Below are 23487 nucleotides of genomic sequence, written 5' to 3'. Positions count from 1 at the left end.
AACATTTCCAGTTCTACTTGTCCTGCAAAGGTGTGTTAAATGAAAGAAATGCCGCAGTGTGAGCAGCATACCACCGTTTGACTGCACAATGGATTAACATGAGCAGCGTAAGTGTGTGTGTGTGTGTGTGTCCTTGGGGGCAGGCCTTTGCACACAAAGAAGACATCACAGTCAAAGTGTGATCAAAGTTTAACTTGCTAAAAGGAGAAGGAGGTCAGTCTATTTTTTTTTTTAGGTAAAGCAAACAATTGTTTTCTCAACCTTTTCAAATGAACGTTTAACTTCACAATGGCTGTGCTTTTTCGTAGACTCAACTTGTATGCTTGAGAAATGGAATGTAAATGCGAAACCAACAATGCCGAAGATGCAGCTAATGGTAAGACGCTAATATTGTATGGCATTGTCAATGTGAACAAATGTATTGGGACACCTGTTCTACAGGAAGTTAAAATGTAAAATTGGTTATTCTTAGCGAAAATAGCTTCAAATGCTCCATTTGGAAGAAGAATTGATGTGCTTAATTTTCTTTTCTTTTTTTTTTTTAGACTGGTGGCTGAGCGGCAGCAATGCCCAGATGGGAGCTTACACCGTGGTGGGGTATCTTCTGTACAGATTCTCACAGAGTCAGTCACATTAGCTTCTTTAGAAAGACACAAAGATTGAAATGAATCGCCATTTTAATCACCATACAAATAGATTTGCAGTAATCAAATCATAGCAATGTATTGATTGGAAATTTGGGTGCTTCTGTAAAAATTTTATTTGTTTTTTCTTTGCAAGTTGAAGCAATTGTCTGTCTTCCGCAGCCCTTCCCGCGATCATCCGATGGCCGATTCGTTTCTTCTGCTCTATAACTGGTGAGTTTATTTAAGCTGTTGCACCCTTACCACATTCAGAAGTGTGCATGCCATGAGAGCTGCAAATGGCCATTACGTCACTCGTGTCTGTTGCTCAGGTCTGTCAGCTCTTTGGGGATGGGTGAGCCGCGTTGTTGGGACCCTCCGAGGTAAAACAGATCTCTAACATTTTGGCAAACAACAACATAAACAATGTGTCTTCTACTTTTATCTTGTAGGAATCCAGAGTCTGTGCAAATGGATGTCTCGGATTTGGAAGTTTATCAAAGGTAGTCACTCTGCCTTATTTCTTTTTATTTCATTGTAATCTTGGAAATCATTTGAATGTCTTGTGTAATGTTTGCTCTTTTCGAACAATCTCAGCACCAAGTCATTGCATATGAAAAAAAAAAAGCATTTGATTTTTTTTGTGTGTGTGCTCCTGGCAAATATTCACAATATGTAATAACCAAAATAATGTGTCCATAAATCCCTTCTTCAGGATTGTCTGCCAAATTCCATTGGGTGGTTCCCTTCCTCGCAGGTGAGTTCTTTGTAACCTGACTTTTCTACTTTATCTACATGTAATAGAATAACGTCATATTTTTATCACATTTCAAACAAATGGCGATTTTTGCAGCAGAGGCAGATGGGCTCAGTGCCCCTTTAAATCCAGCAGATGGTGCTATTGTAGAGGAAAGAAGGTTTTTCATGTTTTCTTGCGTATAGAACAGTGAATCAATCTGTACATAAATGCAAAAATAGTATAATTTCTGTTGTCACTCACTAGGCCCCGCCCCTTAAAGATCCAGTCATTATACCCCCAAAAAATTATTTCTTTGTTTTATTATTCTTTTAAAACAATACAGGGTCCAGTGAAGGGTATATGGCAAATGAGACCATAAGACTGAACCTGTCGAGTCCCTTAAAAGCAGGCCTCAGACTGATCGTAGTGGGCCCTGCTGGTGGGGGACGCACATCTGTGGTAAACACTTTGTTGGACAGCTGGGCAGAAGAACCAGATGAACCTCTCACAGAGAGCACCATAAGAAGAGCCATAGTGGACGGTAGGGAACTCACTGTGATCGACACGCCGGATCTATTGAGTGAGTCTTTGGAGAGAGTTACTCGAGTCAAGGAAGCTCTGAGGAGCATTCAGCTGGCAAGTCCTGGTCCTCACGCCATCCTACTGGTAATGCAGGCACCACGCTCCAATAATGTGATGCAGCAAGAGGCGATGCAAGCCATCCAAGCTACACTGGAACTGTTTGGAGAGAGCATCCGAGGGCACATCATCCCGGTGCTAACCCACGCCGACCGCTTGGGTCGACGGCACACTTTGGAGCACCTGCTGGGTACGGATGCCGGCGGCGTGAACAAACTGACGTCAGTGTGTGGTCAGAGGCCTGAGTTGCTGGACACTAGGCCGGATCGGTCTCCGGAAGAACAGAAGGTGACGCGCAGGATGCTGGTGGGGCGTGTCCTCGAGCTGAAGGGGCTCAGGGGACATTTTGTCCATGAGTGGCAGAGGAGGGAGGAACGTGCCAGGGAGGAGCTGCTGGCTGACATGATCTCTGCATCTTCATCTTAAAAAAAAATCTATTTTAAAATCAAATTGCAGATGATTAATGTGTTTTCAGTGACCTGCAATTTAAAATGATCTACAAGAAGTTATTCCCACAAAATGCACAGCTTCTGCTGCCTTATTTTTCCTCCTTGTATGACATTGTCTTTAGAGCTAGTCGGGGTGACGGAGAGTGGTAAAGATGTGTCATGTTGGAGATTACATTCCAACAGATTCACACCACATTGCTGTGATGATTAGCTATACAGAGGCTGTGCTGTGTGCAATGGGAAACGAGAGAAGGCTTGGAGTTGGGATTGTGGAAAGACAGCTGAAATGCCATTTACTTTGCCTACTGATGATGCCTTTACCAGGCAGGACTTGTGGAAAGTCCCCAGTGATGGTCATTTTAATTCCCAGCAAGGATATGGAAACCTCATCTAAAAATGTCTGAACCCAAACAGAATGATTAATGAAATTCCTGAAAGTGTATGAAATGGATTATGGGCTTTCTGTTCTAATATTGTTTTGATGCACTATAAATACAGAACAAAATGTACATAACGACTTTGATCGAGTCACAACATTGAAACAATAAGGTGGAAAAGGTGTGGTTCTGCCCTGCTCGCTCACTTTTCTTTCCTCCCTCGGCTGAGTGACGCACGCAGTCACGGCAACATGGAGCCAGAGTGAGGTCAGTGCGCATGCGCACCCGTAGACGCAGCCACAGAAGAGCCACTTGGTGAAAAGTGACAAAAGACAAAGGAGACAACTGTCGCGAGGAAAACAAGACTCCGCTTTTAACCCTCAAAGCTGTGTTTTGACAGTCGGCCGGGGGACTCTCACAAAAGATTCGGTAAGTTGTCCCCGCCCGAAATAGAAGTTAGAAAACGTAAAAAAAGAAGAAAAAAGAGGAGGCGCCAGAGGTTGTTTGCTCAAGACAACACTGTCACGTCGCGCAGGCACAAGACAGTCTACTCTGTCACTGCTGCGGTTTTGCTTCAATCTGGACGTGTATGTTTTGGAGGTATATTAACAGTTTTGAGACTTCATGTGTGGGGTTTATTTGCGAGACGTTTTGTGTTGTTGCTAGCTAACCGAGCAAGCTTCCTCCAAAGCTGCTGAGGATATTTGTTGTCATGCTTGGGTCGACTGACCACATCGAGATTTGCGGGTTTCATTTAAATCGTAAACTGTGGCTAATTTAAAAAAATATATTTTTTTTTTGATTCCCAGATTAACATTGGATGTTTGGCAGCGCGGTGATGGAGCAAAGGACCAAAAAAATTATAATCTGAAAGAAGCAATCAATGCAAATTCATATCAAGGATGGAGACAGTCCTCACTGTGAAGAAGGCATAATCGTCAATTTTGGGGAAAATTCCTATTTTAGTTCCACAATTTCCCATGCCTTCCAAATTTACCACCCAAGACAGACTTTGTATCTCAACAAAGCCGTGAACTCTCAGCTGTCTTTCAATCAACCAGAAACACAAAACCCCCTCTCGTACAGTCGACCGAGTGGTTACCATGGTGATAGTTGTCATGATGCAGATGTAGCTACCCGAAGGCGCGTGGCGAACGACGTGGGATGGGCAGCACGCCGTATCCAGGTGGTGAGTGGAAGGAGAAAAGCAAGGGTGGCTTTCAGGAGCTGGGTTGCATGCCCTGGAAGGTCAGCAAGCAGAAATGTGGAAGTGGGCCAGCGAGAGCAGAGGAACACAAGGGCAGGGAGCCGCAACAGGATATACCCACCTTCACTTGCATGCTCATGACACCGCAACTTCCTCGAGCCTCGGCGAGGCGTCCGGTGATCTACCACGAGAAGCAGCGGCGGGAGCTGTGTGCCTTGCACGCTCTCAATAACGTCTTCCAGGATGGGTCAGCCTTCAGCAGGGACACCTTGCAGGAGATCTACCAGAGGTGCGGGAACATTTGTTTATTCTGATTGTCCTCAGTACCCCTACTATGATCCTCTCTTGTATCACGCTTAGGCTTTCCCCCAGCACTCTGGTGACACCTCACAAAAAGAGCATGCTGGGAAACGGGAACTACGACGTGAATGTCATCATGGCCGCTTTGCAGACGCGCGGCTTTGAAGCAGTTTGGTGGGATAAAAGGAGGTGGGTAAAGCGGCAATTCAGCGGAACTTGGAAAAAGATACCAACATGGCATTGCACTGACAGACTCGATACAAATTTGGAAATACATGTGTATATAAAGATAGTTTTATTTTTCATGCAGCATAGTTCTTACATAAGTATTTTTATTTAGAAGAAAATAGCCATTTTTATTTGCTTTTTACTTGTATTTTTACTAATCAATTTGTTTTGCCAGAGAAATATCTGCCACTAGCACTATCACATGACTTTTCAATCCAACAGAACCACAAGTGACATTTGAGTCCATGTCACCAATCAAATGCAGTCACATGACTGCACGCAATGTTACTTAACGCTTAGTCACTGTTATCTTTTTTTTTTTATTTTTATTTTTTATAAAAACCTAATCAGGAAAGCAGTATTGTTTTTGTGTTCAATTATTAACTGAGTGGTGGTTCATTGTTTCAACACAGCCATGATAACAAATCAGTCAAGTGTGCAAAATGCTAGGTACACCTTCAGTTTGACATGTTTACTTCAATAACGATCGATTAGCAACGTGCTTTCACCAAAACTGAACTCAAAAAAGGTGACACAAGGACAAACGCATACAAACGTCGTCTTTGTTCCATCCAGGGACGTCGGCAGCATCAAGCTGTCCAACGTGACGGGCTTCATTCTCAACGTTCCGTCCAATTTGCGCTGGGGACCTCTGCAGCTGCCGCTCAAACGCCAGCACTGGATCGGGGTTCGAGAGGTGGCGGGGGTCTACTACAACCTGGACTCCAAGCTGCGTGGCCCTCAACCCATCGGCAGTCCAGATGAGCTCAGGTGAGACTCGCCTGGGATGTCATGCTACTTCCGCAATATTGTTGCTATGCTAATGCTAATTTTAGAACACTACTTAATCGTATTGTAAATAGGTCCGTTTTTATCATAAATAGATAATGCCAATACAAATAAAATGAAATGGTATGATTACAATATATGTATATATATAATATGATCATATATTAGAATGTAATACGTTATAAAGTATTATAATATAATATATAATCTCTACCTCTTGGCTTCTTCCTCCATTGTTGTAGTCTTTGTCACTGTCCCAAATTTGTTTTGGGTCCTTGTTGGAATGCTTAGCAGATTCTTTTTCCCAGACTGAGCCATTCAATTCAGCAACTTTCAGCTTTCATGGCGCATGTCAGCTTTACTGGTGCCATGTCTGTAGACTGAGACTTGTTTTTCCCCTAACCGAGGGCTGTTGTGTTTTCTTGTAAAACCTGACCACAAACCAGGAAGTTCCTCCGCCAACAGCTGCGAGGGAAGAACTGTGAACTCCTGTTGGTGGTGTCGGAGGAAGTGGAGGCGCGGCAAACGTGGCGGTCAGACAGCTGAGGAACAAGGCGGCCAATCACAGCCACGCGCTTGATTGAGATTTATTCACTGGTGGATTTTTTTTTTTTTTTTTAACCCCTTTTGGGGGCGGGGGTGTTGTTTACATGCACAATTGCTGGACGGATGCAAAGCAATGACGAAAGCAAAAACCTTTCCAGGGAGCATTCGTAGTTCTTGACTTTGAAGAAGATATTATTCAATTTCTGCTTTTCTTGCTTTTTATACAACATATCTTGACTATTTTTCAGTCTGTTGTGATCTGCTGGTTTATACATATATATTTTTTTTAGGATTCACATGTCCAAAGTCTCGTGAGTACTCTCAAAATGTCGTCGTGTCTCCTTTTGCGGAAAGAAGGTCTTTTCGCTTTCACCAAAGCGTGCCCTCCTTCACCTTCTTTGTGACGACGTCTCGCTCCTCGTTTGCTTTGACCCGTCTGAGCTCACCTTTTGTATTACACGCCACAGACGACAGTGAGTCCCGCAGATCGTGCAGTCTGTGCAGACCCAAAGTTTTCAGGCGGCAACAAAACAATGCGACACCCATCTAATCGTCTCTACTGGAGATTTGGGCTCGTTGTCGCATCCCTTCAAGCTGTCGTCTTCAAAAAATGCAGTTACAATACAGTTATTAAGCTGTTTCATATGTCACAGCGTTTCAGAAATCCTAAAATGTCACAATTATGTTTGTACTCTTCAGTTTCATACACAAAGTGTATTATGATAGCGGCGATGTATGGAACATCACGCTTGTCGCTTGAAGCCTTCGTTAACCATTCAAAATGGCGGTCGGTAAACATTTTTTTTTTTTTTTGTCACACGGTTAAAAGCTTCAGGACAAGCAAGTAAATATGATGAGTGGCTACAAAAAAATATTGATTTTTGGAAGTCATTTCATGACTTAAACTTTCCATACTTAAGTGTGGATGTGTTGCTTCACAGGTAAACAAACACACATCTGAATGTTTGCCTTCATTTTGTCAATGTGGAGGGAGTGTTCGTAAAAAAGTAACAAAAAACGTGATTGTGTTAATTTCAAAAGAGCCTTATGAGAGATTCGCTATTGTAGCTCTGAGATCATTCAGCTCAAAGTATCGTCTTTGGGACCATACTGGCCTTAACTTGTTTACATGGATGCTGAGTGGGCAATTTCACACATATATTCCAAAGCACTAATTTTGAGTTGCAATCCATCAATGATGTCTTCACTTGTTGCTGCCAAGGATTTTTTTTTATTTACAACAGTTTGATTTTTGTACAGTAATTGTTTTGCTGTCCTAATCCAAAATCACAAAGCTTTTTTTTTTATCATATCAATTCTTATTATACTTTAAAGAAAATTCTATGAATATCACTGTTATTTTGGGTTTGTTTTATGCGTAAATTTCAAATGCTTATAATTGCACTTTATGTCAAAGCTGCAGTGCGAGTGTATTAAATGGGCCATTGCTCCGAAAGACGTATTTGTTGTCAGATATTTCCTCCTATCAGCCTAGTTGGAGGGTCAAATGTGGAAAAAAAATGGTTGGATGGATGTGAAAATAAAGAAACATCCATCTATCCATTTTTTGAACCGCGCACCTAGCGATGTGGTCTTGGAGGCCACGTTCATATTCTGACCACTGGGGGGCGCGCGCGGCCAAGAGTGAGTGCGCGCTCCCGAAAGAGACGCGGTCGCGCTGCACAGTGCTGCGTGCAGATGTGTCGCAGCTTGTATTTCCAACGAAAAACGTCCAGCGTGGGCAAGTTGTTGGCGTTTCAATGGGCTCGAAAGTGCCTTTACTCCGCGGATAAAGCGGGCCATTGCCAGCAGCTTTCAGTAGCTTAATTCAAAGCGTCAAAGACGCCACTATTTTTCCTGGCAGGTCCGAGGTGCGCACTTGATGGAGCTGTCAGCTATCGGCGAGCAAGTGTTCGCCGTGGAATCCATCATGAAGAAAAGAGTTCGGAAGGTAACAGTTGACGCACATATTTGCCGTGTCATCTTGATGCTATTACGTCGTGATCAAATGTGCCAAGAGCATGATAATCACATCCGACCTAATTTACTGGTGATGGGGTTGTGTTGTTGCGCAGCTCCTTTTTACATGTCCACTTTCAGGAGGACGCAAGCAGCTGGCCAACCTTTTTTGTTTAGGGCCTGTCGATGTCTTGCTAAGTCATTGGTTCATTTATTGTAAATAAAAGCAAAACGGCAAAAATGCTTAATAAATACTATGAATTTAAGAGTCTTGGCTAACTTGTTTATTTTAAAAAGCAAAATAACAAGAAAGTTTTTTCTATAAGTTTACCCCCCCCCCCTCCTGGCAATGATTAAATTAATTTGCCTTCAAAACCTTTTTCTGCTCTCTCAAGCGGCAAATGAGAGACCGAAACACACTTCGAGCGCACGCGTCCGAAATAAATAAACACTTTCTTTGCATGCAACAACTTTTGTAACACAACATTCATGATCACGCAGCTCAAACCTTGCATGTGGTGTTGGAAGAAGCGATGACGTCACCGTTAACAGGAAGCCTGATGACGATAGCGCTTAAATTCAAATAGAGAAGTAATCTGACAACATAAGTCTTAAGTGCTTTGTCTGTGGCTGCTTTCAAAAGCTCTTGTTCTCCGCAGGGCAACGTGGAGTACCTATTGAAATGGAAAGGTTGGCCTCCAAAGTGAGTGGGAACATTTGGATCACGTTCAGTGAATACATATGTAAAGAAATCTATGATAATGTGCTTTTTTTTATTATTTTTAATCTAGGATGGCATACATGCAAAAGGCAGTGTTAAATAGAGGGCTAATTTGCTGAAAAGCTCTTTTCGTTGTTTTTAGCGCTACCCTGTGGCTGTACAGTGTACTGACAAGCATAAATGGCACTTCTAAAAAAAAATTGCTACTTTTTTTTTTTAAATAGGTACAGCACATGGGAACCTGAGGAACACATTCTGGACCAGCGTCTAGTCCAATCCTATGAAGAGAAGTATGATGTGATTATATGGAAACTATTTAGGTCACTTGTGAAAGTGATATTGTTCACTTTTTGTACACTACTATCTTTTATCAGATAGTCAGTTAATTTGACTATTGTAATTGATTTTTTTTTTTTTTTTTTTAGATAATATTGTTTCTCTGACGAGAAGTCAATACAGTAATTATTGTGACAAGCCTAAATAGATAAGTGCTTTTGAAAATGGTTGGATGTTTTTGCTGTATTCACTTACTTATGGTATGCTTGTCTTTCCTCAGAGAGCAGCGAGACCGAACTCTGGGTCACAGGAGGAAAAGATCCAAGGCCAAACAACTTTTGTTACAGGTGAAATAGAATTCTTCTTGTATTTATTAATTAACCAAGGATCTTTTGTAGTGATGTGTGATTGGGTCTTCTCGTAACTAGATGGATAAATGGACGTCAGTGGTGCTAATGATTGTCTCTTCTCGATCCGGATTCAGAACACAGTGTATAGTATGGACCTCCGCAGCGCTCACAAAACCACAGACATGCCCAAACCCCGCCTACATCTCTCCCTGACACGCTCACTACTCCAGGAGCAGGACGAGGAGGAGGAGGAGGCAGAGGAGGACGACGAAGAGGAGGAGGAGGACCCATCGTACATTGCATGGAGTAGGGCGCCCTGTTACAGCAAGAGGAGGCCACAGCGAAGACGTCTTACCTCGAGGCCGGCGAGTCCTGCACAAGAGGATTGGAAAAGCTTGGACGATGAAGAGGAGGCGGAAGATGATATTGTTGAAGAGGAAGAGGAGGAGCACAGTGAAGATAGTCGAGAAAGGAGTATGCTTATAGTTTACTTGTTGTGATCAGATGTTGGATATCAAGGTCAAATCTGTCATAGCGCACTAAACACGGAATTATTGAAGGTTCTTCTTCATGCTTTTCTTGTGTAGGTCAGAGGAAGGCCACCATGTGGGGGCCAGCTATTGAGCAAGATGAGCTCACAGAGGCTGAGATCACCGAAACCGTGTGGAGGCCCGTCGTCAGCCCGGCGGAGGTGACGGTCACCGACGTCACCATCAATGCTCTCACCGTGACATTTCGAGAAGCCCGCGTGGCCCAGGGCTTCTTCCGAGTGTGGGGGCTGGAGGTATGAGCGGGAACTTTTTCAGCAACCCCTCCTTTTTCTGCTTGGACAGGAGCTGAAATGCGGATGGCTCATACCCACCTTAGACACATGTATGGAGTCTACGGGAGAAAGAAAATGATCCTTTAACAAGCAGTCATAAATGACAAGTGGTTCACTGCATAACTCACCTGTTTGACTTTTTGTGTTACTGTTGCGACAGGGACAAGGGCAATGCGCTACTTCCTTGACACTTGTGCCATGTTTGTGGTTCAAATAAAATAATACAGTACAATATACTGGACTATATGTAAATGAAAATATTCTTCCCAATAAGAACACCAGGGGGTGCAGTTATTTAACAGCCAGTTGGCGTGTGTGCAAGGCTCAAGAGCCACAGGAGCATCATCATCTGAAATTTATCTATCTCTATCTTGAAATTACACCCAAAAGCCCTATGTCACAAATGTGAGTAATATATGTGTGGAGATGTGAAAGTAGAAGAATTCAAAATGTCTGAATTATTGCAGTGAAATTGAAACGAATAAAAAAAAAAGCCCAAATGACTTGTAAAAAATGATGTAAATGTTTGCTTTCACTAATGTACTCAATGATGTATTGAAATTTGAGAAAATTTAACATAATTGCTTTTGAGCAAAAACAGGTCAGTTTAAAATATTTTATTCCATATGACAAGTAGGCATTTCATACACTGTCCAGGAGATGGCAACAGCATTGCGGCTGAAGACGATGTCGTGTTCTGCAATGATAGCAAGGTTACCCATTGACTTTAATTTCCAGGTTTAACCGAAGCAGCTACCAAAATAGGTCACCTGGTGACGCTCGTGTGCATTGCGCCGTTGGACAAGCAGGAGAAGAAGGTTGCCATGGATTGGCGGACGTGACGTCAAGCCCTTAGGTAAATTGAAGACAGGTGTGCACTAAAGGAGTAATTAAATACAGGTGAAGCAAAAGGGCGTCCTCCCGCGTGGCTACTTGGCAGGAAGGTCTGCACACGAGCAAATGTTTGTCGTTTGCTGCCGTTTCTCACGATGCCTTTTTGCTTGTTGCAGGGTTTTCAAACTTGAGGACTGCTACAGCATTTGAGCAAAGCACAGTAACGTCGCAGTTCACTTTCATTTGCTGCAGGTAGTACGGTGGGCTCTTTGTTTTTTTTTGTGCCATTATTTCGATTTTTTTTTTTTTTTTTTAATGCTGGCCAGCTCTTTTTTTCTTTTCTTTCCCACGCGGTGGTTTTTACTGCAAATGTTTGTTTGACAAATCGTCCGCGTTCTTGGTTCTGTTATATATTGACCGGTGTTTTATTCGACGTTTTCATGCAAACTTTTGAATGTGCTTTTTGCCAAACAGATTGTTGCGAATTCTTATCAAAACCAAGCATTCGTCCACTTTCGATATTTGTCTAGTCCAGGTTGTGACAAACGCATGCCTAAAAGTTTGCAAAAAATGTTTACTTCCGGTTTCCGCCCGTACGCGCCCTCTTTTGACAGCTGAGCTCCACTCCGCCGATTTTGGACTGCAAACTTGGATCGTCTTTGATCTCGAGGTAGGTTGCGTTTGGATAAGAAAATGTCGCGACTTTTGCACTTGCGTCGTTCATATAAACTGCCGATGAGTAATTTTGAGGCCATTTGTTAGATGTTAATTGGCTTTTTTCTGTCATAATGGCGCAGCTCCTGCTGCAGATACGATGCTGCAAGTATACGGTGGATAAGAAAATGTCCCGGCTTATGCACTTGCATTGCCGATGAGTAAATTTGTACACATTTCTTTGACCATAATGGCGTCGTTCGTGCAGTACATACGATGCTGCAGCTACATGCAACGCTCGCCCCCCGTAACTGCCAGTTTAATTCGCCGAAACTTCGTTTAATTCGTGTCTGTATTACACCAATATGTACACAATTTCTGTTGACATTGGCTTCTTTTTTTTTTTTTGTAGCCGTAAAATGACCACTGTGGCTTTCTTACATAAAAAGCGAGCAGCAAGATCTCGAGGTTTCAGTGAGGATAGAGATAATGCACTTCAAAATGAGGTGAGTTCATCCATGGTGGAGGTTGAAGTTACCAACACACAATTAATGGTGATGCGTGATTTGCAGGCTGGAAAAGGAGCCGAATGGCATGAGGAAAAGAACAATTCCACACCCTGTCAAGAATCAAGCAGCACGCAAAAGCTGACGTGTGGGGATAATGTGACCAGGAGGGGGCAGTGTGGCGCTCTGGGACGCGCTTTGGTCATGGGTGCTCGACGGAAAGGTTTTTGGTGTGGACAGTGTTTGGGGGTCTGATGATTGGACTTGCTTAAGAGGTGCGCTGTAGTTGTGGTTGAGGTTGTGGCTTGTCTGGATCCAGAGCAGCATTGTCTTGTGCTAGGATTGCCATTGATGGTGCATTGTAACCTTTGGGGAGGACATCGTCACGTTGATGGACACAAACATACTTTGACGTGGAGCCAAATGTCCAGTTTTTTTATATGACTTGTTGACTATTGTAACATTTTGTCTTTTTCTGACCTACCACTGTCGTACTTGCGTTCTTTGTTCTCCCCTCGGTGTAGGGCGGCGTTGGAGTGAGCCAGTAGTGAATGTCCAATTTTGCAAAATGACTTGTAACATTTAATGTGACTTTGTAACCTACCATTGTTGTACATAATCCAACCCTAACCTACTAGCGTCGTACTTGCAGTCTTTGTTTCCCCCCTCGGTGAAGGATGGTGTTGGAGTGAGCCGGTCCCAAATGTCCAATTTTGCAATGACTTGTAACATTTGTTGTTTTTCTAACCTACCACTGTTGTACTGAATCTAACCGTAACCTACGACTGTCGTGCTTGCGTTCTATGTTCTCCCCTAGGTGTAGGGCGGCGTTGGAGCGAGTTGGTTGCATTTTGTCTTTTTCTACTCTACCACTGTCGTACTTGAGCTAACTCTAACCTACCACTGTCGTACTCGTGTCCTTTGTTCCCCGCTAGGTTTAGGGCGTCGATGGAGCGAGCCGGTCCAAGAGGAACCACCGATCGAGGGTGCTCTAGACAATGATGCGAGCGGCGCACAACTCATTGCATGTTCTGCCCTTTGCAGGCTGGACGCAAAAGGGGAGACGCACGGCCAGACCTGCACCGGTGATGGTAACCAAGAGTAGCTAGCCGCTGTGAACAAGTAAGCAAGTGACCTCCAACTTGAGGTGCTCTTTGAGTTTGATGTTTATGTTTCTGCAGATGGCGACCGGGACGCGACACGATCTGATCAGAAGCGGACGGACCGCTGTGGCTTCACGCTGAAGTATTTTGCAGCCGGCCGGGTTCCGAGGCAGACCCGCTTCCCTGGAGGCGTCGACCTGCGCAGCGTCAATGCGTGAAATGGAGTTTGAATTCTATTTTTAATTCACACCATTGGTGTCCAAAGGTTTGTTTGAGGGCCGTATACTGAAACAAATTCCCAGTTGTTTAAACACTCAAATAAATCACGACATATTGCTGTTAATATTCTGTGCTACTGCTACAAAACGGTGTTGTGTTCATTTTGAAGGTCATTCATGTGGTTTCTTGTTAAACCTGACCTTGACACAGCAAAACTGAGGACAAGCTACTACTTTGTCTGACAGTGAAATTTTGAATAGACGATTTGACTTGTAAACAGCATAGCTTGATATTTGATGATGCCGTTGATCAGTCGTATTTTGGTGCTCCCCTAGTGGCCTGTGCCTAATGGCCTTCTGTGACGAATAGCCCCTCGGCCGCTGTTTGGACACCAATGGTGGCATGTATAGGGCTGCACGTGTATTGGAAAACTACTATATGGTAATCTGTTAGCCATGTATTTTAAGAAACAAATGTTTTTAATGTGGCCTAATGAAACAAGCTCAGTGTTTTGTTGCCTTAGTACTGGTAATTATTTTAAAGATGAAGTCATTGATTCAAGTTAACATAACGGTTGCATTCAGTTCAATTCCTTTCTATCCCAAGTTTTTGCATGACTTTGCTCAATGCAATGGTTTGGCCCAAGACTGCCATATCACTGATTTTCCAATATGTTGTGCAGCCTTGAATGCAAGTGCGAGCGACCGCGTAGTGAGACCTTTGTGCTTGTGTCTTGCAAGGTGGAAGAGAAGCTGCACATAACAAAGAGCCAGCGGATGAAGGCCACGAGACCCAGGATTGGCGAGTGGGGCTGGCGCAAAGGATGAAATCCCCCCAAGAAAAGCAGTCGCCATGTGATGAAGAGGAAGGAGCCTGATGCATGACTGGCCAGAGGCGACATTGTAATCAAATATGCAAGGATAGTGTACATACTTCATTTTGAATCGCATTTCCTTGTTTCTGTCGCAGGGCTCGCTCGCGTGGCATTGGAGGGATGGGAGCAGTTCCTCAAATGAAGATGAGTACCATCTGCCGGTCACCGAGTACGTCGACAGAAGTGAACCGCATGCAACTGAGTGCTGTCTTTTTTTTTTTGCAGTTGTGCGACGCAGAGGAAGAGTCCAACGAACCTTCAGCAGACCTTTGCCCGTGACGGGCGGCCTACATGAGGCGGGTGCAGATGCGGCGAGGGCGAAGCAGCCGGCATTTAGGGAGTATGACTTTGTTTATCCCTTCCGCACTTGTCCCTCCCTCCACTTTTTCACTGGGTGTGCACACTGTCTGCATGATGCCTCTCTTTCTTCTCAGTGCTGTCATTGTGCAGTATTGTTTTAAAGTGTTTTTTTTTTTTTTTTTAAATACGTGGAGTGAACTGTAAAGTTTATACTGTAACTGTGTGTCTCTGTACCTGTATTAAATTGTGAACTGAATTCAAGTGGTCCGTTTTCAACATTGGCATGTAAAGTATTGTGCATATTTTGAGTTAAATGACAACATGCAAACTGTAATACTTTGAAACATTCTCTATAAGGCAATTGAAAAATTAGTCTCAAACAAATAACTCCAAATAAGTAATATGAAACATGCAGTGTCAAGCATTTCTTTTTACAGTGTAAAGAAATGCTGTATGCTTTCAAAAGCCAAGTAGCCTAACACACATAAATGCAAATGATAAGCTGTTAAGTATCAAACCAGACTGCGTTGCGACCGATGAAATTAATCTTTGGCAAACCCTTGTGCAACCCTGCCATGAAATGGCCACTGAATTCAGAATCTTGCTCAATGTAGGTGCAGTTCTTTTTGTATGAAAGAAGCCTTTATTTTCAAGTCCGAACCTTTTTTTTGCGGTTGAATCATCGTGGGTGATTTTGTGAATAAAGTTGACTTTGTGTCTTGTTCCTGTGGGTGGCCTTTGTAAATAAAGCTAACTTTGTGTCAGTCATTCATGATGCAGTTGATTCTGCATCTCTTGAAACTTAAACTTATTACACGTTTTGTTGCAGGTGTTCATTTCTTCATTTGCAGTCTGACTACGAAGGCCTGTTGCTATACAGTGGAGACGGAAGCTAAAGTAAAATTTTAAACATTACATGCAACTTCTAGGATGTTGGCCTTCAAGTCAGTTGCTTAACAACACTGCCAACCTTGGTACCAGTACTGCATAATACCATTCAGTTCAACGTTAAGCCTGCACAAACGCGAGTGAAGGCCACACCGCAACCTACATAGGTGGTATGCAAGTGAGCCAGAGAGCTACTCATTACCGGCGTCTTTTTTAAATTGTCCTTTTCAGACAGGTTAGATGAATTCCAAGTGCTGCCATCTAGTGGCGGCCAATTTGTCCCGTCTGACGCACCATTTAACTATGCGAAGATACTTTATTTTTAACTTTAAACATGGTTAAATATAATAGGTGCCCTAATTGGGCGGCTGGGTTAATGCGACCCAACTTTCGTAGTTTGTTTTACTTAAAGCAATCTAACATACCACATAAATACTGCCGCTGTCTCTCCAATGTGCTTGTGTGTAAAACATACAAAATAATTTGCATCATTTATACACCACATGCTAAAAATATGACGTCCATGCAGCTGGTCTTGTAATCCACAGCTTGGTAAAGTGCTTCCGGTTGAGCATGGCCGGCCGTACTCGACCCCGAGTCTGCGGTTTGACCTACCGCCCTGTCGCGCACCAAACCGCGCGGCCATCAGTGATTTAAATATATATATAAATCCACCTATGGCCCTATATGTCCTCAGCACTGTAACGTTTTGTGCCGGTACGTACACTGAAGTAAATGACGGGATTGTTTTCACCTCATTTTATATACATCAAGCATACGAGCTGGTGTTTTAGAACAGCCTAAACTAGTAGGTCACAAGATTTAAAAAAAAAAAAACACTTGCTAAAATTCTAAAAAGTTAGTTGTCTTTTTTTCTGTTGAGAGAAGCGTCCAATGAAATGTGGTTATTACCATTGGGAGAGAGAGATTTGATTAGTGTTAGTACATGCATGGTCAGTGCAATTGTCGGTCAGTACAGCGTTTGCATACGGCAGTGCATTCATGGTTAGTGCATTCATGGTTATCACACGGCAGAACATTTCGCGGCGGCGGGGAGTCGAACCCTGGGTCTCAGGTGTTCTAGCGCAGCGATCGAGCCACTCGCCCAGCGTGGCGAGCTCGGCGGTCACCCCGCTTTTTCTTCGAGTCATTCTTATCCGTTCAGTCTTTCGTTCCGCGCGCGTTGGGTAAGTACAAAAAGAGTGCAAACGGCCAGCAGCTGCCAGGTCGAAATAGCCGACTGGTCTATGACACGGCCTCTTGCCCCGAAAGAACCTGGTTCGATCCCAGGCATGAGCACATACTTGACGGTGCTTTTGCAATTGGAACCTCGCCTACTATAAGTGTACGCATATGCAAATAAAATTGCATATGCAAGTATTTATGTGTAAATAGAGCAGGTGGCCCCGCCCCCGAGTGGGCGGGGCCACCCACCGGACCACGCCCCCTGCCCCCGCCCCCTGCCCCAGTGTAATTAACTAGGGTAGGGGGCGGGGCGAGCCCCGCCCCCTACCCTAGTGTAATTAAAAATGAACAGAAATCTAGTAGTGTAGGGGGCGGGGCGAAGCCCCGCCCCCTACACTACTAGATTTCTGTTCATTTTTAATGTATATGAAAACATTAATACAATTATAAAAAATGTATTAACTTTTTATATACATATATTTATTATCATTTACATTAAAAATGAATAGAAATCTAGTAGTGTAGAAGCCCCGCCCCCTACACTACTAGATTTCTATTCATTTTTAATTACACCAGGGTAGGGGGCGGGGCGAATACTAGGGTAATTAACCTTGTTAATTACACCAGGGTAGGGGGCGGGGCGAAGCCCCGCCCCCTACCTTAGTCTAATTACGCTAGGGCAGGGGGCGTGGCTTGCAGCCCCGGGGGCGGGGCCAGTAAGCGTGGTCCGGTGGGTGGCCCCGCCCACTCGGGGGCGGGGCCTCCTTGTCTATTTACACATAAATACTTGCATATGCAATTTTATTTGCATATGCGTACACTTATAGTAGGCGAGGTTCCAATTGCAAAAGCACCGTCAAGCATGTGCTCATGCCTGGGATCGAACCAGGTTCTTTCGGGGCAAGAGGCCGTGTCATAGACCAGTCGACTATTTGTACCTGGCAGCTGCTGGCCGTTTGCACTCTTTTGTACTTACCCAACGCGCGCGGAACGAAATACTGAACGGATAAGAATGACTCGAAGAAAAAGCGGGGTGACCGCCGAGCTCGCCACGCTGGGCGAGTGGCTCGATCGCTGCGCTAGAACACCTGAGACCCAGGGTTCGACTCCCCGCCGCCGCGAAATGTTCTACCGTGTGATAACCATAAATGCACTAACCATGAATGCACTAACCATGAATGCACTGCCCTATGCAAACGCTGTACTGACCGACAATTGCACTGACCATGCATGTACTAACGCTAATCAAATCTCTCTCCCCCAATGTTATTAACCACATTTCATTGGACGCTTCTCTCAACAGAAAAAAGACAATTAACTTTTTAGAATTTTTTTTTTTTTTAATCTTTTTTGTGACCTACTAGTTTAGGCTGTTCTAAAACACCAGCTCGTATGCTTGATGCATATTAAATGAGGTGAAAACAATCCCGTCATTTATTTCATATAGTGTACGTACCGGCACAAAACGTTACCGTGCTGAGGACATATAGAGCCATAGGTGTGTGTGTGTGTATGTATGTATATATGTACACACATAAATCACTGATGGCCGCGCGGTTTATTGCGCGACAGGGCGGTAGGTCAAACCGCAGACTCGGGGTCGAGTACGGACGGCCATGCTCAACCGGAAGCACTTTACCAAGCTGTGGATTACAAGACCAGCTGCATGGACGTCATATTTTTAGCATGTGGTCTATAAACGATGCAAATTATTTTGTACGTTTTACACACATTGGAGAGACAGCGGCAGTATTTATGTGGTATTTTAGATTGCTTTGGGTAAAACAAACTACGAAAGTTGGGTCGCATTAACCCAGCCGCCCAATTAGGGCACCTATTATATTTAACCATGTTTAAAGTTAAAAATGAAGTATTTTCGCATAGTTAAATGGTGCGTCAGACGGGACAAATTGGTCGCCACTAGATGGCAGCACTTGGAATTCATCTAACCTGACAATTTAATAAAGACGCCGGTAACGAGTAGCTCTCTGGCTCACTTGCATACCACCTAAGCAGGTTGCGGTGTGGCCTTCACTCACGTTTGTGCAGGCTTAACGTTGAACTGAATGGTATTATGCAGTACTGGTACCAAGGTTGGCAGTGTTGTTAAGCAACATGCAACGAGTGCTTTGAATTGAAGGCCAACATTCTAGAAGTTGCATGTAATGTTTAAAATTTTACTTTAGCTTCGGTCTCCACTGTATAGCAACAGGCCTTCTTCGTAGTCAGACTGCAAATGAAAACACCTGCAACAAAACGTGTAATAAGATTAAGTTTCAAGAGATGCAGAATCAACTGCATCATGAATGACTGACACAACAAAGTTGGCTTTATTTACAAAAGCCACCCACAGGAACAAGACACCAAAGTCAACTTTATTCACAAAATCACCCACGACGATTCAACCACAAAAAAAAAGGTTCAGACTTGAAAATAAAGGCTTTTCTCGTACAAAAAGAAATGCACCTACATTGAGCAAGATTCTGAATTCAGTGGCCATTTTATGGCAGTTTTCCAAAAGGGTTTGCCAAAGATTAATTTCATTGGTCGCAACGCAGTCTGGTTTGATGCTCACTCAACAGCTTGTCATTTGCATTTATAGGTGCCAGGCTACTTTTGTCAACAATTTTGAAAGCATACAGCATTTCTTTCCACTGTGAAAAGAAATGTCTGACATTGCATGTTTCATATTATTTATTTGGACTCATTTGTTTGAGACTAATTTTTCAATTGCCTTATAGAGAATGTTTCAAAGTATTACAGTTTGCATGTTGTCATTTAACTCAAAATATGCACAATACTTTACATGCCAATGTTGAAAACGGACCACTTGAATTCAGTTCACAATTTAATACAGGTACAGAGACACACAGTTACAGTATAAACTTTACAGTTCACTCCATTAAAAAAAAAAACACTTTAAAACAATAGTGCACAATGACAGCACTGAGGAAAAAAGAGGCATCATGCAGACAGTGTGCACACCCAGTGAAAAAGTGGAGGGAGGGAAGGAAAGCAAGTGCGGAAGGGGGAAAAACAAAGTCATACTCTCCCTAAATGCTGGCTGCTTCGCCCTCGCCGCATCTGCACCCGCCTCATGTAGGCCGCCCGTCACAGGCAAAGGTCTGCTGAAGGTTCGTTGGAGTCTTCCTCTGCATCGCACAACTGCAAAAAAAAAAAAGCCAGCACTCAGTTGCATGCGGTTCACTTCTGTCGACGTACTCTGTGACCGTCAGATGGTACTCATCTTCATTTGAGGAACTGCTCCCGTCCCTCCAACGCCACGCGACCGAGCCCTGCGACAGACATAAGGAAATGCGATTTAAAAAAAAGAAGGGTGTACACTCTGCTTGTACATTTGATTGCCATGTCACCTCTGGCCAGCCATGCATCAGGCTCCTTCCTCTTCATCACATGGCGACTGCTTTTCTTGGGGTGATTTCGTCCTTTGCGCCCCGCTCGCCAATCCCGGGTCTTGTGGCCTCCGTCCGCCGGCTCTTTGTTTTGTGCAGCTTCTCTTCCACCTTGCAAGACACAAGCACAAAAGTCTCGCTTGCGCGGTTGCTTGCCGTCGCTGCGCATTTGCACTCAATCAAGGCTGCACAACATATTGGAAAATGAGTGATATGACAATATTGGGCCAGACCATTGCATTGACCAAAGTCATGCAAATACTTGGGATGGAAATTAACTATTTGATCTGAAGGCGATCAGTTAGATGTTAACTTTAACTAACTAACCCTAACTTTAACTTAAAATACATGTCTAACAGACCACCATATGGCAGTTTTCCAATACACGTGCAGCCCTATACACTTCACCATTGGTGTCCAAACGGCAGCCTCGGGCTATTTGCCACAAAAGGCCATTGGACACGGGCCACTAGGGGAGCGCCAAAATACAACTGATCAATGGCATCATCAAATATTAAAATATGCTGTTTACAAGTCAAATCATCTGTTCAAAATTTCACTCAGACGCAGACATACAGTAGTAGTTTATCTTCATTTTTGCTGTGTCAAGGTCAGGTTCATCAAGACACCAAAATGTCGTAATTGATTAGAGTGTTTAATGAATTTGTGTCAAACGATTGGGAATTTGTTTCAGTATGGGGCCCTTAGACGTTTGGACACCACTGGTGTGAATTAAAAGGAAAAAAAAAAACTATTTCACGCATTGAAGCTGCGCAGGTCGACGCCTCCAGGGAAGCGGGTCTCCCTCAGAACCTGGCTGCAGGATATTTCAGTGATGCCACCCGGCCAGCCCGAAGCGTCCACTTCTGTCAGATCGTGTCATGTCCCAGTCGCCATCTGCAGAAACACAAACAATGTCAGAAACTCAAAGCGCACCCCAAGTTGTAGGTCACTTGCTTACTTGATCCCAGCGGCTAGCTACTCTTCGTTACAGTCGCCGGGTTGGGCCGTGCGTCCCCCCTTTTGCGTCCAGTCTGCAAAAGTCAGAACATGCAATGAGTTGTGCGCTGCTTGCGTCATTATGTCTTGAGCACTCTCGACCGGTGGTTCCTCACTGAACAGCTCGCTCCAACGCCGCCCTACTCCGAGGGGAGAACAAAGAATGCAAGTACGACAGTGGTAGGTTAGAAAAAGACAAAATGTTACAATAGCCAACAAGTCATATCCTAAAATTGGACATTCGGGTCCACATCAAAGTTTTGTTTGTGTTTCCGGCACCTCGTGGACCATCTCGCTCCAACGTCGCCCTACACTGAGGGGAGAATAAAGAAAGCAAGTACAACAGTGGTAGGTTAGAAAGACAAAATGTTACAATAGTCAACAAGTCATATCGCAAAATTGGACATTCGGCTCCATGTCAAAGTTTTGTTTGTGTCCATCGACGTGACGTCCTCCCCAAAGGTTACAATGCACCGTCAATGGCAATCCTAGCACAAGACAACGCTGCTCTTATAGCAAGATTGGGGCTTGGGTACCCAAGCTGGTTCCTCAACAAAACCTGAAACATAAAAGGGGTGAAACACGACAAGGATTTGGTTGTGTTGATCGGTGTGACGGACCAAGACGAGTTGAGTCAAGTCAAGAGCATTTCTATTGCCCAAAATCACAGTCAAGTCTCAAAGGGCTTCGCATGTGCAAAAATTGAAGTCCTCCCTCAAAGCACCGGCCGGCTTTCAACCGCTATCCTCGCACAAGACAAAGCTGCTCTGGATCCAGACAAGCCACAACCTCAACCACACCTACAGCGCACCTCTTAAGCAAGTCCAACCATCAGACCCCCAAACATCTGCCATCATTTCAAGGCAACATTTCCGGCGTGCACCCATAACCAAAGCGCGTCCCAGAGCTCCACACTGCCCCCTCCTGGTCACATTATCCCCACACGTCAGCTTTTGCGTGCTGCTTGATTCTTGACAGGGTGTGGAATTGGTCCTTTCCTCATGCCATTCGGCTCCTTTTCCAGCCTGCAAATCACGCATCACCATTAATTGTGTGTTGGTAACTTCAATCTCCACCATAGATGAACTCACCTCATTTTGAAGTGCATTATCTCTATCCTCACTGAAACCTCCTCGAAATCTTGCTGCTCGCTTTTTATGTAAGAAAGCCACAGTGGTCATTTTACGGCTACAAAAAAAAAAAAAAGAAGCCAATGTCAACAGAAATTGTGTACATATTGGTGTAATACAGACACGAATTAAACGAAGTTTCGACGAATTAAACTGGCAGTTACGGGGGGCGAGCGTTGCATGTAGCTGCAGCATCGTATGTACTGCACGAACGACGCCATTATGGTCAAAGAAATGTGTACAAATTTACTCATCGGCAATGCAAGTGCATAAGCCGGGACATTTTCTTATCCACCGTATACTTGCAGCATCGTACCTGCAGCAGGAGCTGCGCCATTATGACAGAATAAAGACAATTAACACCTAACAAATGACCTCAAAATTACTCATCGGCAGTTCATATGAACGACGCAAGTGCAAAAGTCGCGACATTTTCTTATTCAAACGCAACCTACCTCGACTTCAAAGACGATCCAAGTTTGCAGTCGAAAATCGGCGGAGTGGAGCTCAGCTGTCAAAAGAGGGCGCGTACGGGCGGAAACCGGAAGTAAAAAATGTTTGCAAACGTTTTTTAGGTATGAGTTTGTCACAACCTGTAGTAGACAAATATCGAAAGTGGACGAATATTTGGTTTTGATCATTTGCAACAATCTGTTTGGCAAAAAGCACATTAAACAGTTTGCATGAAAACGTCGAATAAAAGACTCAATATTTTACAGAACCAAGAAACGTGGACGATTTTTCCCTCGTGGGAAAGAAAAGAAAAAAGAGCTGGCCAGCATTAAAAAAAAAAAAAAAATTGAAATAATGGCACAAAACCTAAAAAGCCCACAGCAAATGAAAATGAACTGCGACGTTACTGGGCTTTGCTCAAACGCTGTAGCGGTTCTCAAGTGTGAAAATCCTGCAACAAGAAAAAAGGCATCGGGAGAAACGGTAGCAAACGACAAACATTTGCTCGTGTGCAGAACAACCTGCCAAGTGGCCACGCGAGAGGACGCCATTTTGCTTCACCCGTATTTAATTACTCCTTTCGTGCACACCTGTCTTCAATTTACCTCATGGCTTGACGTCACGTCCGCCAATTCATGGCAACCTTCTTCTCCTGCTTGTCCAACGGCGCTATGTACACGAGCGCCACTAGGTGACCTATTATGGTAGCTGCTTCGATTACACCTGGAAATTAAAGTCAATGGGCAAACTTGCGCTCATTGCAGAACACATCGTCTTCAGCCGCAACGCTGTCGCCCCCTGCTGGTCAATTACAGCCAGTCAGTTTCATTGATTTGACTGTAAAAATGACCAGGAAATTGAAAGGAATTGGCTATTACTGTACATGCATATTGTATTCCTCAA

The 23487-nt window shown here is 43.9% G+C and overlaps 3 protein-coding genes and 3 long non-coding RNA genes across 9 annotated transcripts; 4 read left to right on the top strand and 2 right to left on the bottom strand.

The window, feature by feature from the left end:
• Positions 1 to 63: 63 nt before the first annotated feature.
• Positions 64 to 2967, top strand: LOC125991514 (GTPase IMAP family member 2-like). Of its 2 annotated transcripts, none has more exons than XM_049759481.2 (8): positions 64 to 213; positions 309 to 376; positions 546 to 623; positions 807 to 857; positions 956 to 1006; positions 1076 to 1126; positions 1339 to 1380; positions 1706 to 2967. In XM_049759481.2, the coding sequence occupies exons 2-8, from the start codon at positions 331 to 333 to the stop codon at positions 2425 to 2427; spliced, it is 1041 nt and encodes a 346-aa protein (XP_049615438.1). In that variant the 5' UTR covers positions 64 to 213; positions 309 to 330; the 3' UTR covers positions 2428 to 2967. The 2 variants fall into 2 exon arrangements, with proteins under 2 accessions (XP_049615438.1, XP_049615439.1); XM_049759482.2 differs by having other exon boundaries at positions 77 to 210.
• LOC125991520 (uncharacterized) lies at positions 1139 to 3154 on the bottom strand. Its single transcript, XR_007489339.2, has 2 exons — positions 3034 to 3154; positions 1139 to 2422 (listed from the first exon to the last, which is right to left on the bottom strand). It is a non-coding gene; the product is annotated as an uncharacterized lncRNA (long non-coding RNA).
• Positions 3074 to 7359, top strand: josd1 (Josephin domain containing 1). 2 transcript variants are annotated; one of them, XM_049759486.2, is made up of 5 exons: positions 3074 to 3256; positions 3637 to 4323; positions 4395 to 4523; positions 5139 to 5333; positions 5798 to 7359. In XM_049759486.2, exons 2-5 carry the CDS (start codon positions 3992 to 3994, stop codon positions 5895 to 5897), a joined length of 756 nt encoding a protein of 251 aa, XP_049615443.1. In that variant the 5' UTR covers positions 3074 to 3256; positions 3637 to 3991; the 3' UTR covers positions 5898 to 7359. The 2 variants fall into 2 exon arrangements, with proteins under 2 accessions (XP_049615443.1, XP_068505604.1); XM_068649503.1 differs by lacking the exon at positions 3074 to 3256 and adding an exon at positions 3288 to 3427.
• Positions 7360 to 7517: 158 nt separating this feature from the next.
• cbx7b (chromobox homolog 7b) lies at positions 7518 to 10260 on the top strand. Of its 2 annotated transcripts, XM_049759485.2 has the most exons (7): positions 7518 to 7848; positions 8516 to 8559; positions 8802 to 8867; positions 9134 to 9200; positions 9338 to 9677; positions 9791 to 9894; positions 10037 to 10260. In XM_049759485.2, the coding sequence occupies exons 1-7, from the start codon at positions 7780 to 7782 to the stop codon at positions 10103 to 10105; spliced, it is 759 nt and encodes a 252-aa protein (XP_049615442.1). In that variant the 5' UTR covers positions 7518 to 7779; the 3' UTR covers positions 10106 to 10260. The 2 variants fall into 2 exon arrangements, with proteins under 2 accessions (XP_049615442.1, XP_049615441.1); XM_049759484.2 differs by having other exon boundaries at positions 9791 to 10260.
• A 696-nt stretch (positions 10261 to 10956) lies between these two features.
• LOC125991519 (uncharacterized) lies at positions 10957 to 15284 on the top strand. Its single transcript, XR_007489338.1, has 7 exons — positions 10957 to 10970; positions 11037 to 11120; positions 11475 to 11530; positions 11927 to 12020; positions 12087 to 13142; positions 13202 to 14244; positions 14312 to 15284. It is a non-coding gene; the product is annotated as an uncharacterized lncRNA (long non-coding RNA).
• A 3653-nt stretch (positions 15285 to 18937) lies between these two features.
• On the bottom strand, positions 18938 to 22869 carry LOC125990891 (uncharacterized). The gene is made up of 5 exons (XR_007489134.2): positions 22587 to 22869; positions 22093 to 22189; positions 20964 to 22026; positions 19964 to 20899; positions 18938 to 19885 (listed from the first exon to the last, which is right to left on the bottom strand). It is a non-coding gene; the product is annotated as an uncharacterized lncRNA (long non-coding RNA).
• Between the last annotated feature and the right edge of the window lie 618 nt (positions 22870 to 23487).

Source organism: Syngnathus scovelli, chromosome 21 (genome assembly GCF_024217435.2).
Source record: "Syngnathus scovelli strain Florida chromosome 21, RoL_Ssco_1.2, whole genome shotgun sequence".
NCBI classification, from domain to species: Eukaryota; Metazoa; Chordata; class Actinopteri; order Syngnathiformes; family Syngnathidae; genus Syngnathus; species Syngnathus scovelli.
This window is presented reverse-complemented; position numbering and strand designations above follow the sequence as displayed.